This window comes from Chelonia mydas, chromosome 8 (genome assembly GCF_015237465.2).
Source record: "Chelonia mydas isolate rCheMyd1 chromosome 8, rCheMyd1.pri.v2, whole genome shotgun sequence".
NCBI classification, from domain to species: domain Eukaryota; kingdom Metazoa; phylum Chordata; order Testudines; family Cheloniidae; genus Chelonia; species Chelonia mydas.
The window spans coordinates 77,820,413-77,841,364 of NC_057854.1; the positions used below are offsets into that span (position 1 = coordinate 77,820,413).

Genomic DNA, 20,952 nt, shown 5'->3' on the forward strand with positions numbered 1-20,952 from the left:
GCTTAAGGGTCACAGACCAGCTAGAGTAAACCTCTATGTTAAGTATGTATCAAGCAACCATTTTTGAAGGGTAGATTCTAATTGCTGTAGACACCTGAAGTCTTAACTGCTCTGCTGTAAGTGGTTTATTGCAACAGTATCTGATCTGTGGTGTAAAAATCCTCAGAGGAAAACATGAAACTCATGTGAGGGTATCATCCAAATTGTTAATCAGAGAGGCAGGTGTGCCTCCCTGTGGAGTGGGTCTGTTCCTCTAAAGCTGCAGATATCCATGGACCTGTGTGGCTCTCAGCACAGCTGTGAGAGGTAAAGGCCATGCTTGTGGGGGCCCTATGCCACTATGCTGGTTTCTAGATCCAGGGCAGCATGGCATCTGTGGGTCTAATGCTGCTTTCTCTGTCTCCTGGAAGACCCAGCCAGCTTTATCTTACGAGTGCAAGTTCTTTTGGTTTCCAGAAGGCCAGTGCTGTGGTCAGTGGCCAGGCCAATAGATTTGTTCCATTCAGATCTCTCCCAGCCTATTTTTTTTTTTGCCAATTGTTGTTTCAAATTTTAAAAATACAAAATTAGGCACAGACTTGAACTGATTGCCACGTGGTGGGACTTTTCGTTAAACTTCAAACCTATACGAATTTTTCTCATCAGGTTCATAATTCTTCCTTTGCTCCTTCTATATCACGTATACTAATTTCAGAGTTTGGAAGACATTTATTTTTCTCTTAGGTAATAAGCCCACAGAGATCAGTCTATGATGAAACTGTACTTAACCAAGTAGTGACTCTTCTATAAATAAAATTATGTTGCTTGGTTATAGAGTCCCTTATGACTTTAGAGAAATGGTCTTACTGTTCCTCTAATAATATACACCACTATAAAAAAACAATTGGATTAGTTTCTCTGCATCGTGATTCTTTATCCTCTTTCTGGGATGCTTGGTGACTTAATTTGTAATTTGTTATCTAAATACCGTGCACGAAAAATTGTCTTGTCTGGTCTATCTGTATTTAAATATTGGTTCTATTTATTGTGCTGTAATCACCGGGTTTCATAGATTTGTTTGTATATAGAAAGTTTATATGGCTTGAGCCCAGCGACATCTGTTGTATACCTGCTTTAATCTTCTAGATGTGTTAGATACTACTGTTAATCTAAAATGTTCTTGCTATTTTAGGAGATGCCTATGTAGGAGATTTTACCAGCAATTGTACTAAATACTTCACTGCTGAACCAGTTGCTCAGGTACTCTGGCTGTCTGTTGCTATGGGAGATTGGAAGACTGTTACAGTGCCACCACTGTCATCAGGTAACTATTGTAGTTAGAAGACAAAATTGGGAACAATTTTAATTTATGGGGTTGGAGAATCACTAGTGGTACAATATTTTACAGGCTGCTAACCAGCTAGATTGGAGTTTGTCACAAAATATCTGACTCTTTAAGTGGAAATGTCAAATAATATAATTGTGTTTATACTACAATTTTTACTGGTTAAGGTAGTTTTACAGAATTGTTACCTTTAAAAATTACTCTACTATATGTGAGAGAATTCTAAACATTCATGCTTTTTAGTCAGTGAATGTCTCACATTGCTGTAACTTTTGTTTTGTTTTCTGCTTCTCTTTTGTCTTGTGTTTTGATTAACAGTGTATTAAAGGCAAGACTTTTTTTTTTAATGTATTTGGGGTGGTGAGAGAGTAAATTAAAATGTACAATGAAACTTAATATGTAAGAATCCTCAGTACATATCTTGGGCATGTATGAGAAATAGTAACCTAAATAAGCAAAATGAACTAGTAATCAGAATGATTTTTATAAGAATCTTTTTTTGGGAGGGGAGAGGAATTTTTTTATGAAATGACTTATTTAAAATCTTATTGATGCTTTACTTTTTGGTAGAAACTCAAATTCCTAGCATTTTGTTTACAGTATTTCCCCCCAAACTTTTAATAGTTCTAAATGTCACTTCTAAAGTTCCTAAACAATGATGAATAACCCTGTTTTAGTCTCTTGAATTGATTTAAATAATTAGTCCTAAACTTGTTTCATAATATTTTGAATTGTAGCTAGCAAAACCACTTCTCAGAATACCTCAGAAAAAAAGATGTCCCCCTCAAGTTTAAACATGCAACAAGTGCTACACTCGCCACTGCCTTTGTCCAAAAGTACGCACAGCTTTTTCAGTGCCTTCTGCACAGAAGAGAATGTTGAACAGAGTATCTCCTATCTTAACAGGGTAAGCCACTTTCTCAAGTGGGGTCATTTAATATAACTGTCAATCAGTCGTGGAAATGAGTGTGAGTATTCTCTGGGGTGAGAGAGTTTATTCCCATGAAGTAGGCTTTTCTTTGGTTACTAATTGGAAGCCAAAGGGGTTTTTTTTTCCTTGCAAAAATGAATGTCTTCTAGTGTGCTGTCTGAGAATTTTGTCAAGCATAGAAAGAAATTGGTCCAATTATTGCTCTCTCTGTCCCTTACTAGGAGCTGACAACATTAGGTTTCCCTTCTCTTTATTCGGAGTGCAAAGATAAAGAATTAAATATAGTATCGGTCTTAAATTGTGTGAATGAACTGCTTGTACTCCAACGCAAGAACCTCCGCGCTCAGGAAGAGGTGGAAATCCAGCATCTGAAATTGGGTAGTGATATGGACCACCTGCAGAACTGCTATGCTAAAGTAAAGGTAGAAAATCTATTCTTTCTTACTCCTATCATAATGCAATGTGGCACTTTCAGCTAACAAATGTTATAAATTCTCAGTAAGGTTATTTTGCTGATTTATTAAGACTTAATTGTCCTACAAGTTTTTTTTCTGAGGTGTGTTTTCTAACTGATGGAAAACTCATTAAATGTAATGAAAAATGAGTGAAGAAATAGTTCTCTAATAAAGACATGGATACTTTGTGAACAGTTTAGTGACCAGCTGTTCCTGAAGAAAATTGATTAGATTAGAGGGTGGTAATTCATTATGGAAATGAAGATCTTGGAAGATTTGGCCGGTTTATCTTTAAATAGGATATTGTGAGTGTTGCTAGATTTTTCAATCCTAGAAAATAAATTACTTCATGTAGCCATAACAAGTATAGCAAGGTTACTCATGTTGCTCATCCTGATTCCAAAGGACCATCTCCAAAGGCTATTGTGTAGTTCGTTCTCCATATCCATTCAGTTCTTGGCTTCCCTGAAAAGCCTGAGGACAACTGTCCTGTCGCAATGACTATTCAAAAGCAGTCAGCAACAGTTTTTTGGTTACTGGTTTGAATTTAGACCGAATTGGTAGATGAGGCTCCATAATCTGTTACAATCCAGCCCCCCCCAAAATTTTAGGCTAAACTGTAAATGACAGTCAGTTATTGCTTGTGACTTAGATGGCATGAACTGAATGGAAAAATTGTATTTGAAAATAGGTATAGTTGCTTTATTAGCAGATTCTGAGTTGTGGCTCAGCTTTAAAATAAGCTTCTTTTTCATGGTAACATTTTAGCAAGGCAGCTGTTGCCCCTCTTAGTTCTACTTGGCAAGAAGATTGGCTACCCCTACCACTTTTGCTGCTATTTGTACTGCAATAGCGCCCAGAAGTCACAGTTTGAATTAGGATGCCATTTTTCTAGACACTGTGCATGAACCCACAGGTAGACAACAGTTCTATCCTGAGGTGTGTGTAATCTGCATGAAAACAACGCTAGCATGTAACATTAAAATGCTATTGTACAACTGCACTCCTGCTTTTAAAAACTTAACTTATGTATTATATTAACCCCTCAGCAAAGTCATCCAAACTACTTACCCCATGTGCAGGTGTGTTCAAAGAGAGAAATTATGCATCTTACTTCCACAGAGCTTTTGTGCTGAAGCTACCCTAATTTGGCCCACAGTATGTAAATTTTGTGTGTACCTTCCTGCCCCCTCCAAAAGCAGTATGATGGAGTGATCCATTGTTACAGAGGTGGTATTGTGCAGGATGTTATCTATTGGTGAGCTATTCCTGCATGTATTTATCACTTCCACATGTTTCTTCATCCATAGCCCTTGACATATGCAAAGAAAAGGGCCCTATGAACTCTGCTGTTCCATGCTATGGAATTTACTGCAGAGCTCACCTCTAGCTGCAGCTTTTGTTTTTTTTAAAGCACAAAAGTAATTTCCGCCACTTATGGTCATGAAGAAAATTTCGAAAATATGAACCTACAGTGATGTCTGCTTGAATGTGCACTGAAACAATATCTGTAGGGAAGGTATGAGCTGCCCCATTCGCCTCTGTGATGGCAATTCAAAAATCAACATGATTTTAATGATCATTTTAATAGAAACATCCAGCTAACGTACTTATCCAAGCCAACAAAAGCTCCAGCTGCCAAAACATCTAGCTTCTCCTCTGACTTCTATGGAGAAGGCAAGCATTGCGGCATATTGAATACTTAATAATTTAATGGCAGAGAAAGAGTAATTGCATTCAGTATCAAACTGAAAGTTGTAGTGCTGTGTTGTTTATATTCATTTCCGTATTTAACTCAGTAAAAATCCCCATGAAGTGAAGCTGCTACAGAACTAGCAATCTGCTGCACTGGGGTAACCATATTATCTAGGCCTCTTGCCGTAGAAATAAAGATTAATTTGTCATAGAGGGGCCTTCCCTGTGTATTGGGCTTCTGATATTTCAGCAAGAACAAACTTGTCTCAAATTGTTTTTTTTTCTTTTGTAATTATTATTTGAGATTGAATTATGGGTACTTTTTTTAGGAGCAACTGGAAGCTTCTAGAAGGGAAATAGTGGGACTTCAAGAAAGAGACAGACAACAACAATGTAAGAACAGAAATCTGCACCAGTTACTTAAAAATGAAAAAGATGAGGTGAGTCAGCCTGTACATCTACACAAATCATTCAGACAGTTTTGACTAATCTTACAGAAAACCTCAGGTTTTAGTAACATTTTATTTTAAAAGAATACATAAAGTCAGGCTTGCATAGAGAAAGTTAGCAAATTTCATATGTGGTCATTGTGAAGTTTGGCATACTAGCTGCTAATGGGATGCAATTCATGTGCAAATCAGGTTGATTGGTTCAGTTGATAAAAATGGTGGTCTCATATAAATACACGTGCAGTCTTGTGATGCCTTTTTAAATGTATCATTCTGAGTTAGGTCAGCTAAAGCCTGGCTGCTAGGCTCTGAGACCCAGCTATTTGCCAAAGCCTTTCTACTAATGTATAACAAAACCAAAGTAACACTTCATATATGTGTAGGAGAGCAAACAAAAAAAACATGCAGCCAAAACCTGGAATAGCTCCTTTAACCTTGAAGAGGGAAAGGCTAGAATCCACTTGGAAGTTTATTGTAAACAATATTTTGCCTAAATTAACTGTATGGTGCTTAGGGAAAACCTGAGCAGGAGTTCTATGTGCACACACATGTAAATACATTTATTGTTGTTTGGATGACAACAGTGCCTAGGAGCACTAGTCATGGACCTGGACATTTACACAATTAGCTTTTCTGTAGTGCCTATCCCAGTGGTGTCTATATGTAAGTAGCATCTTAATGTTCAGCTAAAAATATTGGACAGAGACTGAAAGTTACTAGGCCTTAAAATTTATATTTTATACAAATATTTATACCAAGCTCTTTTATTTTTGTTTTTAAGTTTAAAGGAATGTATGTGCACAACCTTTAGTTGAAAATGTATGGGGTTTTGAGTTTTTTAGGTGCAAAAATTACAAAATATTATTGCAAGTCGTGCTACTCAGTACAATCATGATATGAAGAGGAAAGAAAGAGAATACAACAAACTAAAAGAACGCTTACATCAACTAGTCATGAACAAAAAGGATAAAAAAATAGGTAAGTAAAGTCTTCTACATCGTAGTGATACAGTAAAGCTTCATGTTCAAGATATTTACTTTAGCATCTAGCATTAACAATATGCCAGGCTCCTTACTTAGAATGCACTTTGGTATCCAGAATAGTAGGTCATAAAGAGGGTTTTGCATAAAATATGTAGTATTTAATTAAACTTAACTTTTCATAGACTTAAAGAAAACTTTGAATTTCTATTTTTACTAATGTAAGAATGCCCTGTAAGAGTTTTTGAGTATCTCCCCTTGTTTTGATAGGCACAAACCAAAGAAGGCCAGTTGGCTGCCTGATGAGAATCATGATCAGTTCCTAAATTAAAACATTTCCCCCCTTATAATTTCTACCTTTGCTAGTACCACTTCAGCTCTGATGGTGGTAGGAACAACTCTTAGTGCTAATGTAGACAGGGCTGTAAAGAGCACTTTAAGTACTATATTTGTGTCCCCCAGCTATCGCAGGTTTAATCAAAACTGCTTAAAATTTTGGCAACCACCTGGAGGCCTGGAACCGCACTAATGTTAGCGAAGGTGGGAGATTCTAGACAGGAAATAAAACTAGTGTAGGCACAGCCTATGGAGGGGAAGGGGGAAGCAGTTCTGTGTCACCTCATTGCAACTTTTATTAAAAAAAAACTTAGGGTGCTCTGCCACTTCTAAATAAGACATAAAACAAATAAGGATCATTAGGCTGTTCTGTCACACAGTGAGCGTGTTTCTAAAAGAGACACCATCATTTTAGAAACTCTACAGTCTTTTTCATTTATTAATTTTAGATGTTACTTATAACTTTACCATCAACATTTCCTCTCTTCCTTCCATTATCTACATTTCTCGTTTTGTTTTCAGGAGAGTTTGGTCTTATGTTAATCCAAAGGTTGATTTTTATATTCAGTCCTGTAAGGCCTCTTAATGTAAAGGCAAATGGAGGGTTACCTGAATATTTAGATATACTTTGGGGATTTTTACTTCACTCTGAAATGTCTTTAATTTCCCTTCTCATTTGCAGCTATGGATGTTCTAAATTACGTAGGTAGAGTTGATGGGAAGAGAGGTGCTTGGAGAACTGGTAAAACAGAAGCCAGGTAAGTTGATAGCTATATAAATACATACTTTAATCAAAGTGTATTTTGCAATTATTTATTTATTGTAAGGCTTCTGCTTTCAGGAATGAAGAAGAAATGTACAAAGTTTTGCTAGGTGGCTATGAACAACGCCAAAAACAGCTTCTAGTGGAAAATGCTGAGCTCAAGAAAGTTCTTCAGCAAATGAAGAAAGAGATGATTTCACTTCTCCCACCACAGAAACAGAAACCTAAGGAAAGAGCTGAAGATGGCATTGGGCCTGTAAGTGTTCTTATTTTTGTTTAAAAAACAGCAGCTTTCCACTGCATGCATCCAATGAAGTGAGCTGTAGCTCACGAAAGTGTGTGCTCAAATAAATTTGTTAGTCTCTAAGGTGCCACAAGTCCTCCTTTTCTTTTAACAACTATATACTGAACTAGTACTATGCACAGTCATTGGGACATACAAAAATATTACTCTAGCTTCTTAAAACTTGCCACCTGCACTAGTTACTGTGTCGCATGAGAATTCCACTGTTCAAATGGACCTAAATAGGCTGTCCAAATCCTGCATTTTTCTCAGATCAATATTTGGGTATGGAAAATGGACTTAGGTGCTGATTTTCAATGCCCTAATGTGATTGGACAACCTCTTAAGGTGCTTATGTTGAAAAATTGTACTTCCAGTATGTACTGTATCTAGAAAAAAATGAGGTTATAAGTAGGGTAGGCTCTAAGTCCTACAAGCAAGATGGATCAGTGTTTCTGCTAAAAATCTGCAGCTACTATCAGGAAACGTTTATCACTAAATTGAATGGTTTTCAGTTCTGCTAGTAATTCCCTTCCATTGTTCACGTTGGGGCCGTCACACATTGCTTTATTGCTTGTCGATGTTGTGGCAGAAGTGGGTATGAAAACGTATGTAATCATAAATAGAATCACAACTGTTGTGGATGAGATGTCGAACAGAGCTGCTTGATTAAGTGGTGTTTTGGGGGATTCAGTAGGTTTAGGCATTTTACTGAAATTGAGATATTACATTGTGCTTGGCGTTCTTGCCACAGGGTATGAGTAATTCTCCTTAACTTCACTGAGAATTACTTGTATATCCTGCAGCAGGCAAAACAGACCCACAGTGTGTTTAGTGCTCTAATTAGTATGTCAAGTGTCTGACTCCTTCTTTAGGAAAGAATCTTACGTTAGGTTGAAATTCCACTTTATAATGTAGTACTGCAACTCAGTATTGTGGAACTGTTTCACTGCTAAGGCCCCATTTATACAGAGGATGCATGTTACATACTGTGGCTATAGTCCTGTAAATGGATATGCACAAGTGGACTCCCATGCCGGCTGGGACCCAGTGAAGACAGTGGGGTTCGGCGCAAACTCTGTGGGCCACCCATGCAGATCCAGCTTCAGGACTGAGGGATACATGTGCTTGCGTACCAAGACAAACTGGAGGAATAACAGGACTTTATGCTTTGCAACGAAATGTTCTTAGGTGACTGCATCAAATTTCTACAGTTCTTTGTTGATCTCTTGGGGTATAACTTTTTTTATAGCAGACTTAAAAAACCAAACAAACACACATAAGCCTCATTTAATTTATTGGAGGGGCATTCAACTACTTTGTAAAATGAATAACCAGCGGAGTCTAAGTAGTGACTGCTAAGTACTTATGGGTAGAGCTCTGTGCGGATACAAAATTTGTATCTGCATCTGATTTGCGATCCGCAAAAATGATCCACGGATGAGGATATCTGCAGCTATAGAGCTGATATCTGTGGATTTGCAGGGCTGTACTTATGGGGCATATGCATTAGCTGCTCTCCAAATGCAAATATTTCAGCAATTTTTTTTACTTCTGTATATTCTAAAAATCTAGTTGGACCGATGGATTAACTATTTGCAAATACTCACAGGCAAAAGCAGCCCTGGGTTCATTTATGACATAGGTTATTGGCGCAAAGTATTAACTATTTTTTTACTTGTCTAGTAAACTCATATGAATATAAAAAAGTTGATAAAAATTATTAATTTTATGGGGGGCTGGAATAAATGTGTCTCTCTACTGGGCAAAGCTAACTTGTGCTCCGAAGCAAAGACGTCTTAATGTAAAATATGCTCGTTCTGGGTGAAATTTTGGTAAACCTCTAGAAATTGAATTATAATCGTCTCCTGAGACTTCTAACTAAAGCACTGCTATTTATGATACTTACGTACAGTAATCCAATGATCAGAAACTTGCTTAAATTACATATGTAAAAAAGGAAAACGTAACTATTTGATGTTCTTTGTTTTGTTTTTAAAGCAGTTATTACTGATTCAAAACAAGCTTGCCTAAATGAACTTTGGTTTAAAACAAAAACCCCTGAACATCTTTTGCTGCCTTAATGTTCACACTGGTGGCTTGGCTTCTTGTTACTTAGCAACTTTATACTGAGTCATGTGAGGTTATTAGCCTGGAATGCAGAGCTTTGGACTAGAGTACTATTGATATTAATATTTATTACTACAGTAGCAGTCAGAGGCCCAGTCAGGATTGGGCCCTCATTGTGGTAGGCACTATACACATAGGCATCTCAAGAAAAATTGTCTTTATGGAATTGGATAGAATGTTAAATTTCTCTCTGTTCCCTCCTTTGCTGATATTGCAGTTTCTAAAACCCCCAGAAGCACTAAATTTCATTTAGTGAGTAAATGTTGCAGCATATGTAGATGAACCATTTTTTCCACCCTCGAACATGTCAATTTTATCTGTCTAAATTAATTTAGGATCCAATCTTTTCTATCTGCTCCTGAGTAGAGAGGATTTACATTGGGTGCATCAGGCCTATGGATGCAAAAGAGAAGTGGGAGAAGGGAATTCTGGCTCCACAGCATTGTTCACTACTTCACCACCTCTTCTTACTCATCTTTCCTTCGCCCTCACTGGTGCACTGTGGATAAGAAGGAGGCAGGGCCAGTTACTTGCTGTCCACAGGATAATTCTCTGCCTCTGTTTAGATGAGTAATCCCCACATACAAGATTATACAAACCCCATCCCTATGTTCTTAAAACATGTCATATGCTGCATAGTGAGCTCCTCATTCCCGGAATTGGTGTTTCAAGGGCAGCTGCCAGGCAGATTTAGCAGCATGACTCCTTGTAACCTTAAATCTCTACTTCAGGAAGGGTTAAGTGTGTTTGTGTCATCAGTATCTTGCTGGCTGATATTCATTCTGCATATGGGGGGGGACAACGGCAGCTAGGAAGTAATGTGGAAGGTCTGCCCTCCAGACCCCCTGAAATCCATGCATTTAGAGAGCCAAACTCCCTGTCAGGTCCAAACTAGGCAAATGCACTTAAATGGAAACTCTCCAAATTTCCTGTTCCCTCATACAGTTAATAAGCCTCATAGAGAGGACTGTTTCAGCAGATTCTTGTTTTTGCTTTTACAGGTGCTATCAGACATGGAGGAAGATGCTGTAGAATTAAATAAAGAGAATATGTGGGAACTTTCTTGTGAAACTGTGCGAGAACAGCTTACCAACAGCATTAGAAAGCAGTGGAGAATGCTGAAAAATCATGTTGAAAAACTGGATAACCAAGGTAAGTGTCATCGTAAGCCTGTATTCTGCATCATCATGATGTTTGTGGAAACTCCATTTCCATAGTGTTGTTTGTTATACTCTGACCCATTTGACATAACAATACCCAAGCTAGGAAGAGTTTTTAAAAGAACATTAAAAAATCAGGACACAGTAGGTTGCCTCAAGTGCCATGCAACAGAAATAGAAATATGAAAGATTTAATTACAGGAGAGCTGAGAAACTCTCATGTAGCAACACTGTTATCCCTGACTGAGGGGCACTTCAATTCTAACCCCCATTTTCAGGTACTTATCATTCCCAATATCAACTTATCATTTGTTGAAGGAAGATATCTCTCATTGTTGGTTTCAGCAGAAAGGAGGCCTGTGTTAAATTTGACTTCTGTCGTCTGTCATCCTGGCTAACTGAGTTACCAGTGAAGTGAAAATAAAAGAACTTGAAATAATGACACACAAAAAGTATCTAAATCATTTTCAAAGTTTTGGGGCTTCACATGGGTTTCTAGGCAGAACTGGCTGGTGGCATAGTGCTAGTTTCAATTAATTTCCAGCTGCTAAATAGCATTAGAAACAGCTAAAATACATAAATATTTTTACTTTTTCATTAGCTACCAGAGGGATGTTATGCAATCATGAACAAGCAGGGAGGTCACCCATGAAACTGTGAATGGGAGGCAGATAGTCCATGAAAAAATGCCTTTATTAAAATTTATCCACACTGATAATGTTTGAGAACACTTGCTCTGAAGAGTATTGATTTGGTAGGTTTGGGAGTAGAGGAGACACTGGTTGAGAGACAGCTATATGGAGTAAAAAGATCATTTTGCATGTTTGCAGTGTTTGTGTTGTCACTTTTTGGTTTTGTGTGTGTGCACCAATGTCCAAATTCTTATCCCATTGAAGTCATTAGTTCTGCCACTGACTTCAGTGGGATCAAGATTTGGCTCATAATGCAGCCATCCAGATATATAAATGGCTATGTCTGTACATTGAAATTAAAGTAACATAACATGTAATAATTAAAAAATACTATGTATGTGCAAGGAGGCGGTTGTTGTAGGAAATAAAACATCTTTCTCCAATCCGCCCCCTTCCTGGGGTAAATGTTTGGAAGATTATAACCGTAATATTGTATGTTTTTTGATCCGTGTTTCCTTCATAAAGCTTATAGAATACATGGAGCCCTTACTTTTCCAATGAAAAATAGGTCTATATTACAGTAACTCCCCTCTAGGGTTTTTATAATGAAATTAATAACTCCAAAATTATGGTGGATTCTGAAGAACTGGATAACTTTCAGTTAAAAGATTTCCTCAGTTTATCTGATTCAGTACAAATGTAGAAACTGGCCCCCCCCCCCCCCCCCCCCCCCCCCCCCCCCCCCGTTTTGGTATGATGCTTAGAAATCAGATTTTCTTGAAATGGGATTCATTTTGTGCCATGGAGGAAAAAGGCAAATGTTTTTCAATTGAAATGTTAATCCTGCCTTGAAAAGGTCTAAAACCTTATATCTTTCAGGGTGAGTCACTATAATATTTTTTTCCCCTTGCTTTGAGACTCTGATCTAAGCATGGTATTATAAAAATGCTTAACATTTGGATCACTTTGTATTTAAGTGATATTTTTAACCTTTCCACTCACCTACCTCCTAATAACATTTTTTGGGGATGGGGAACAGGAACTTTCTTTCCCCCTCCCGTATGGGACCTGCACCCTCGTATGCAAAGAACCCGACCGTCCTTGGCCATAATATTGCTATTACAATACTAAATTCATGAGCTTTGTATTTAAGGCTTTGCACAAATCCAGCTTTTGATCTCGTATTGAGATTGGTGTAGGCCACTCATGTGTCATATTAATCATTTTATTGTGGTTAAAATATCTGAACATTCTGATTAATGAGGCACATATGTTGTGAACGACAGTATACTCTCTCTGAAGTTGAAATGGCAGGTGCCATAGAATGTTCTGGTGGTTACGTGCTGTTTCTGTGGAGATGTACGATGCAAGTTTCAGAAGCTGTCTTGGAGAGACTTTATTAGTAGGCAGTGGGGAGTCTGCTTGTGGTCTAGGTAAAGGCTGCCACCAGAGTCTAAGGCTTCTCTTAATAACTAACCTAAAAGGACTCTCTCAGTCCCAGAGAGAGAACGGCAGATCACGGTGCATGTCTGTCTATATGCTACCAAATGGTAGCATACCAGGAGTGGGTAGGATAATCCAAAAGTTAAGATGGGTAATAAGGAAATAGTTCCCTGAATTTATTTTGTTGTTGTCGTCTTATCTGAGTGTTGATTTTCTTAATATTTGTTTTTATTTTGTTCAAAACCTGTTAAACTTGCTTTTCTTTACAGTATCTTCAAACAGCTCAATAACAAGGTTTATACTAAAAGTGTAATCTTTTTGTTTTCCCCTATACCATGGGGAGTTTGTTTTATTTTAAATTGGCTCTTCCCTCACTCTTACTATCTGACTTGTCTGAACTGTTTGAATTCAAAGCACACTGCTTGTTTTACAAGTAGGGGTCCAGAGAAACCATTGTTAAGCCCAGAAATTGTAAAATAGTTAAGGGACAATTCAGGGGCATTGTCTTTCCCTGTAATAAAGTGATCCACTGAATTGTATTTTATGTCTGGCTAATTTTGTAGAGATCCAGTACTGTATCTGCTAGAACTTATTCAGTATTTCCTGTGAGTGTTCAGACATATCCAGGGTCTTTCAAATTCCAAGGTTCGACAGGTGCATATTAAAACGCCTTTTAATTTATTTTGTAAACCTTTCTTTATATTAAATTAGCATCTTTATTGAACAACATTACCAGTGGCTGCCTCTTTTACTTAAAACATCAAAAAACTTTTCTTTTTTTTTCTTGTTTTTAGTGTCACGTGCGCATTCAGGGGCTTTGAATGGCAGCGATGTAATTTCAAGAGAGGACCATGAATTGGAAACTGAAAAGCTAGAATTAGAAATTCAGCAGTGCAAAGAAATGATCAAAACTCAGCAACAACTATTACAGGTCGGAATCTTTTGATTTTTTTTTTTTTTTAAACTGTGCTTTCTTCTCTTCCTCCCTTCTTCGAGTAGGAATTGAAGCATCACTCTAACGATGCCTTTTTATATTTGGGTGTTCCTGTTTTTGATAACTGTGGAGGCTGGAGCAGAGGGAGAGGGGATGTGACTCTCACCTTGGCAAACAGTATTTTGTTGTGAAGTTAGCACATATAGGGCTTGTCTACATTACCCGCTGGATCGACAGGCAGCAATTGATCCAGTGGGGGTAGATTGATTATGTCTAGTCTAGACGTGATAAATTGACCGAGCGCTCTCCCGTCAACTGGGGTACTTCACCAGGGCGAAAGGCGCAGGCGGAGTCGACGGAATAGCGCCAGCTGTTGACTTACTGCAGTGAAGACACTGCAGAAAGTAGATCTAAGTACGTCGACTTCAACTACATTATTCACGTAGCTAAAGTTGTGTAACTTGGATTGACCCCCCCCCCCCCCCCCCCCCCCCCCCCGTGTAGACCAGGCCATAGAAGGAGAAACTGCAGAAGGCAACAAAGTTTAGCAACGTATTCAGAAAGTTTATCTCATCTACTTTCCATAGCTTTCTGAATAGGGTGCTAAACTTCTTTGTTTGCCTTCTGCAGTTTTTCCTTCCACACTTCCTAATTCCCTGTGTCAGTGGCCCATTTATGACCAAGCCTGATTGTCTTTCATGTAATAAACTTTTGCTGGCATCTAAATCTAAACTTGTAGAAACATATTTTAAGTCTAAATAGTAATTTCTGAATAACATTTCTGACTTTTGTTCCTTGTATCTGCAGCAGCAGCTTATGTCTCCATGTGATGATGATACCTCTATGTTACTACAGGACTGTTATTTGTTGGAAGAAAGAGAGCGCCTCCAGGAAGAATGGAAACTATTTAAAGAACAAAAAAAGAACTTTGAGAGAGAGCGAAGAAGTTTTACAGAAGCTGCTATTAGATTAGGACTTGAGGTATTCAAAAGGGATGGTATCTTTATGGGCCTTTGATCTTTAATACTGAAGATTAGCCAGTCTTGTAATCTTAGTAAGCGGAAAAACTTAGCCAATGTTGAAAGTATGCGTTTGTGAGTATTGTTATCCCTTTGCTATTGTCTTTCTATTGGAAGATCTCTCTCTCCTCTGCCGTATCTTGTAAACTATGTGATGCAGGACTACTGACAATATGATGGATCACTCTGTTCGCCCATAGTAGAGTACTACATTTTGTACACAGACATTGGCAAATACAGTTGCTTGACCTGGGATAACTAATTTTCTATTTCTTTTTATAAGCTTAAGCCAAGATTTTCAAATATCTGCATGTGTGCTTTTGAAAATAAGGTCACTTATTTAGGTATCTAAATAGAGACTTAGGAACCTAACTTTAAGCATTCTATTATTATTATTATTATTATTATTATGATTATTATTATTCATTTAGATTTTGGCCTTAGACTTTATAGGTACATACATAGCACTGATTCACATTGCATCAATATTTTTCAGTTCCAGTAAGACTTTATAAAATGCTCCACATTTTCACTTTACTTAGAGAAATATTTTAATAAGATTGTGAGAGTATATAGGATGTACTCTTAAACTGTATCACAGGCATATTGCTAAGTTTAACCAGTTGTGTCTAAACCTATAGTCCAGATTGCAGCATCACTGTAATTACCCATGTATCAGTTTGCTATTGCGTCGTCTCTTATGCTTTAATACTGTATCTTTACTGTGATCTATGTAGATCTTTGAAAAATTTGCAGCAGCCCTTGAGCCTAGAGTCGGGGTTTGTTGTCTCCTTTGAACACAGGAGGAAGAATTTCGAACAATGGGGAAATTTGCTCCCTTGCTCTCACATCCTGTCTCTCCCTTCCTTGGTATCTCCTGTTTGTCTGATCTCTTAAGAGGTACAGGAACTGTCTCCTCTCCATCCTGCTGCCATCTGGATTTTTGAGGACTGCCTGACATTGACATCACTTCTCCCCTCCCTGGCTTGAGAGTCACGTGAAAGGGAAACCCTCATTCTTTCCTCTCAGATTTGGGTGGGAGTAGTCAGGAGTACTTTCGAGCTCTTTTTTCTCTTCCCAGAACACACTTGGAGTTGCGAGATGATCAGTACCGTAGTATTGTAGTGGAGGGTAAACAACGTTTACCCACTTCTTGTTGGGGGAATGAGGAGTTGAGTTTAGGTTAGTTTACCAATTTATTTATTTTACCTTTACGCCACTGAGCCCGTCGTGTCTGGCAGCTGCACAGAAGGTCGGTTTAGCATCTGACTGGTAGTTTCCTGGCCAAAAGCCCTAAGGTAAAGTGAGAGGCACTTGCAAGGACCTTCATAGCACATCCTTCTGAGCCAAACAATGGGGTTCAGTTTGCAAACGTCCTTGCCATTTGATCCTTTCAGGGCTCTTACAGTTGTAGGTCTATGTTAAACTGCCCACTTTTTCAATATATGAATGAACTTCATTTTATGATTTTACATGCAAAGCAAATCAATCCATATAAACCTACCATTTTCTGTACAGAATATAAGTTGACATTTCTCTTTTCAGAGAAGGGCATTTGAAGAAGATCGAGGAGCTTGGCTGAAGCAACAGTTTTTGAGCATGACTTCTGATCACAAGAACTCTGAACATGTGAAAACTCAAAGTGCCTACTCAGGAAGCAAGTATTTAACTCGCTAACTTTTGTAAATTTCATAAAACTATTCTTATAATGTTTTATTTTCTCTCTCTCAGCTGGAAGATACATACACAAGGAAATGGAGACTTCCTAAGTATAAAGAGAATTCATGATATCATATAAAAAACATTAAAAATCTATGTGCAGGTCAGGGTTGCTAGGCTCTCTTGGTAGTTCACCTAAGAAGGGAATCCTGATAATCCAGTCATGGCTACATGATAAACTTCTTTTTGAGAGGGGACCTGTTGAATGTCAATTATAGAACAGAACTCTTCGCATTAAATAGCATGTTTAATTACAGGTTTCAGAGTAGTAGCCGTGTTAGTCTGTATTTGCAAAAAAGAATAGGAGTACTTGTGGCACCTTGGAGACTAACAAATTTATTTGAGCATAAGCTTTTGTGAGCTACAGCTCATTTGATCGGATGCAATTAGTGAATCAAATGGGAGGTACTGTGAATACTGATAAGAACAGAAAAATAAGGTGACATATGGACAGCTGAAGAGATTAGAAATAAGGGTAGGAACTGGAAGCATCATCCTGGAAACATTTGTATCTAAGAGATAACCCAAAACATAGCTATTCAGTGGAAAAGAAGCAACTTGGAAAACCATAGCAGTGAAAGCGATGCTAGTGATGGTAATAAAATGGAAGTTGGCTGAATACTGCCATAATTTCAATGCTATATCATCTGCAGTGTGATTTGGGATGGTTATCACTTCCTTTGGAAATCAATTGAAAATATTTGTGGCTATTATGGTACAAAGATTTTTTTCTAACATATTCATAATTCTGGAATACGTAATTTTCATATCACATCAAAATTAACGCTTGAAAACTTTTGCTTAGTTTCCTGTGACTTTTCAGCCTTTTGTCAGTGTTAGATACTTTTTTTTTCACTCCCAAATTTCCACATGCACAGTTTAGTTTGCACCCTTGAACACAGGTTACTTTTTTTTAAAAAAGAGAGAAAAAGCAATCGTTAAATGAATCCTGATCTTGGGAGCCAACATTTAAACATAAACATGAGCTAACAACTAGCACCTAAAGATAGACACTTAAGTAAATATGGTCAGAAGATAAAGCGACTTTCCTCCTCCACTCCAGTGCCAATGTTCAGCACCCCTGGTCTTGCTGTAGACCTCTCTCTACATGGAATTATTTTCGTTGGTATGAAACATTTACGTTTAGAGACAGAATTAAGATTATTTGGGTGCTGTCATTAAAAAAGTTTTATTGGTGTCAGACTTGTGTGCTATAGCATTTGTGATTTTTTTCATACTTATGGATTTTTGTGTGTGTGCATGTTAAGTGCATTTTAAGAGAGAATGTAGCATTTAACAGCCCAGCCTGCAGCTTAGATTTGAGGGTATGTAAGAATATAAAAATTAAAGAATTCCCTTGTCACATAAAGGATCGCCATCTTGATGTAATGCCATTTGGATACCTTTACATAACGGTTATCACTAGAATGGTTTTTAAAAACTATCTATTTTTACTTTAGTTTTAAGGCTTTGTTACGTTACGCTCCAAAGCCTTAACCTTACAGGAAGTGCCATGTAATACTGAATAATTCTGCTTGCCCACCTTTTTGAAGCCTTTTCAAATCTAAAAATGAAAAGGAATTACAGAGCCTGATCCAACTCCCATTGTAGTTAATGCAGATCTTCTCATTCACTTAAATGGGGGACTAAAATAGAAAGTGCTAAGCAATGTTATCTATTCAGTTTAATTTCTTTTGGACTTTGGGCTAGTTTATGAGCTTTCATGTTGACATAAGTGACTTTTGCATGGGTGTTGCCAGGTATCCTGGACTCTAAAGTAATCCTTGAATCAATTGAAATAAGGTTTGCTAAACAAGAAGTAAAAACCTGATCCAGAAAACACTCATATGAGTATCTTTAAACACATGAATAGTCCCATTGACTTCAGTGCGACTATTTGTATTCCGATTTTTTTTGTTTTCAAGTTAAATATTTACAAAAACAAAAGACAGCATCTATACTGATTTCAACATCATTTTTAGTCCAATACATCCAATAATAATGAAGGCTAAGATTATATCACAGAGGTCGCAGGGACCCCGCAGGTTCCCAGCCTCCGCTGGCAGCAGAGGGACCCCAGAGTTGCTCAGTGGCAGTTCCCCACCTGCTGCCACTGGCAGGGGATTCCTCCCCCCCTCCCCCATTTCCTAGCCTTGCAGGGCAGTGGGGGAACCCTCCCAGCCACTGGGCAATGGGGTCCCTGTAGCTCCCAGCCGCGGTGGGGAGAGAGTGGGGGCACAGCAGGGTGCTGGACCCTCCTCCCTCCCCGTTTTGCCCGGGGATGTTTTTAGTAAAAGTCAGGGACAGGTCACAGGCAGTATACAAAAAATCAAGGAAGCCGTGACCTGTCCCTGACTTTTACTAAAAACATCCATGACAGAATCGTAGCCTTAATAATAATGAATGTGCATATTTATTATTTTTTTATTATTGGGAGAAAATAAGAGTCATGGAAGAATTCCTCTCTCTAGATACTTTCATAACTACATTGTTGTGTAATAACATACTTGTATGACTTGCAGATTCTGACCCAGACAATCAGTTATTGAACTTCAGGTCTCGGCAAAAGAAACCTCACTGTTTGCCTACTGTACCTCCTTCAGAGGAACTTTGCCAGACAATTCAGCATATCCCACACAACAGGTATCTGAAATTATATCACCCATCATTACTTTTATAGTGTGTGTGTGAACTGCTCAGCTGGAGTAGTAGTGATTAGAGAAAGGGACCATAGCTTGGGAAAGTTCTGAACTAGACATTGACAAGAGTTACCGTGGAATATATTATTTAGCATAATTATTATACAACTTTCAACCACTATCAAAACAATTGTTCTACTTATATTTGCAAAGGGCAATATTAGTCACACTTTAACTTTCTCTTTGCAGCAATTCGAGTGTTGTATTGAATAAAACTACTGAAGACAGCAAGCCAAAGCAATGGAAGGGACTCAGCAAAGCAGAAACTGAATAATGCATCAAGATCTCGGTCACAGAAGATTTCTAAAGTTCATGTTCTCTGTTATATAGATAAACTGCCTTAGACTTTCTAGGGTTGTCTGCTGTCTTTTGTTAAATAAATGTGTCCATAAACTTTTCTTTCTAAGGTGAAACAGGGTGTTATGAGTTTGATCATCCTTTCAGCGAGTTAAAAGATGAAATGAGTTGCAGTGTGTGGGTGTGACTTTATTTTATTTTTTAAACAATTTCTTGCCCCTTCTTTGTCTGCAACTTTTGAAAGATGAGGTTTTTTTTAATAAAAAGAAAAAGCTTTGGATATTCTAGTAACAGACGGTCAGATTCTGTGAATAAAGGAATGTATGAGTTGGGTTGGGTTTTTTTTTTGGGGGGGGGTTGTAAATGAAACACTGGAACCTTAGTGTTTCTCTTCATCGCAGACAAAGGTAGCACTTTTAGGAATTGTTTAATTATTGTAAATGAACATTTATATCAAGTGTAGCTAGCATTGAAACTTTTGTCTCAACTTGAATGTACAGTATACTGTAGATTTTTAACAAAGCAAGTTATATATTTATTAAGTCATGTGACTTGGAAGTACCTCTTTCATAGCTTTCCAATGATTAAAGTGCAAGATCTTTATATGTTTGTAAATAGACAATATAAATGATTCTGCTAAGATGCCATGAAATGAAACATGCATCTATAATCATAGTATTTTACATGCCAATTTAAGCTGGTTTCGTAGTGATACTCTGTTTACAGATGTGTTAGGACTGTAATTGTTTCAGTCGAGAATCAAATTCTTTGAAGCGTAACTGGACAATAAATGTGCAAAGTATATTCTAAGAAATGTTTTCCAATGTGTTGTGTGCATTCAATTTTTGAAGTTCAACATGATCTTTTTGTATTAACCAGTTGTAAACAGTCATGGTCCTACATCAACACATTTGGATGGTGTGTTTTTCTTTTTAATGGACTCGAGTTACTTTGGCCTTGACTTAAGGAAATCCATTTTGCTCATAAATCCATGAAGAGGCCATATATAAGGGAGAGGTCTTAGCGAAAGGGTAGGTAGAGATAAAAATAAAAATTTTTCAGTGGGGAAGGGAGGGTGGAAAAATATAATATGACAGAATTCTGAAACTATGTAAGAGATAAAAGGGACAGGATTCAACTTGACAGGGATTCAACTTGACCTTTAGCTTGAGGTACCAACAGCAAAACATTTGGTGTCTTCTCTGATTGCTTTTCATTTCGTGACCTCACTTCTCCATTTGGAGCTTCCATAGCTCTTTCATATTAAGGTACTTTACTGAGGCATATGCCATAAATACTGCTCCAGAACCACAACTGTTATGATCACAGGAAAAAAAATTTGAGTTAGCTGATTTATTTTGAAGGGACAAACGGAGATAGTCAAGGTTGCTATTGGGTAAAAATGTTTCCATTCCTTCCCAGTACAGTAGTCCAGAGCAGGATAGCATTGTTAAGATGTTAATGGCATTTAGTCTTCTCTGCATAAATAGTTTACCAGTCGAATGTATTGCTTCTAGCCCTGTGCTATAGGTTCCTATGCCTAAAATCAGCATCTAATGAAACAGATCTATAGCCGTTTTGTGAAGGCACTGCTACTTTGCAGAGTTAAATTGCAGAGTCTTCCTTTTTTGTGCCAAGAAGGCCCTGGGGTCCTTCATTCTCATTTGTCATCTCTCTTCTTTGGACCTGGTCTCTGTAATTTT

The 20,952-nt window shown here is 37.7% G+C and overlaps 1 protein-coding gene across 5 annotated transcripts in view; it reads left to right on the top strand.

Moving 5' to 3' along the window:
* The window catches only part of LOC102944408 (SSX family member 2 interacting protein), a 42,657-nt gene extending 22,590 nt beyond the window's left edge, over window positions 1-20,067 (top strand). For 3 of the 5 annotated variants that reach the window (XM_037907483.2, XM_037907484.2, XM_043521069.1), the window contains exons 3-15: window positions 1,172-1,303; window positions 2,062-2,231; window positions 2,477-2,677; window positions 4,735-4,845; window positions 5,697-5,832; window positions 6,853-6,928; window positions 7,012-7,189; window positions 10,348-10,498; window positions 13,376-13,512; window positions 14,323-14,496; window positions 16,080-16,191; window positions 18,776-18,896; window positions 19,142-20,067. In XM_037907483.2, the coding sequence (XP_037763411.1) occupies window positions 1,261-1,303; window positions 2,062-2,231; window positions 2,477-2,677; window positions 4,735-4,845; window positions 5,697-5,832; window positions 6,853-6,928; window positions 7,012-7,189; window positions 10,348-10,498; window positions 13,376-13,512; window positions 14,323-14,496; window positions 16,080-16,191; window positions 18,776-18,896; window positions 19,142-19,226 (1,695 nt within the window). In that variant the 5' untranslated portion in view covers window positions 1,172-1,260 and the 3' untranslated portion in view covers window positions 19,227-20,067. The remainder of the gene's footprint in view (window positions 1-1,171; window positions 1,304-2,061; window positions 2,232-2,476; window positions 2,678-4,734; window positions 4,846-5,696; window positions 5,833-6,852; window positions 6,929-7,011; window positions 7,190-10,347; window positions 10,499-13,375; window positions 13,513-14,322; window positions 14,497-16,079; window positions 16,192-18,775; window positions 18,897-19,141) is intronic. The other 2 variants (XM_037907485.2, XM_037907486.2) reach the window with 2 other exon arrangements.
* The last annotated feature ends 885 nt before the right edge of the window (window positions 20,068-20,952 follow it).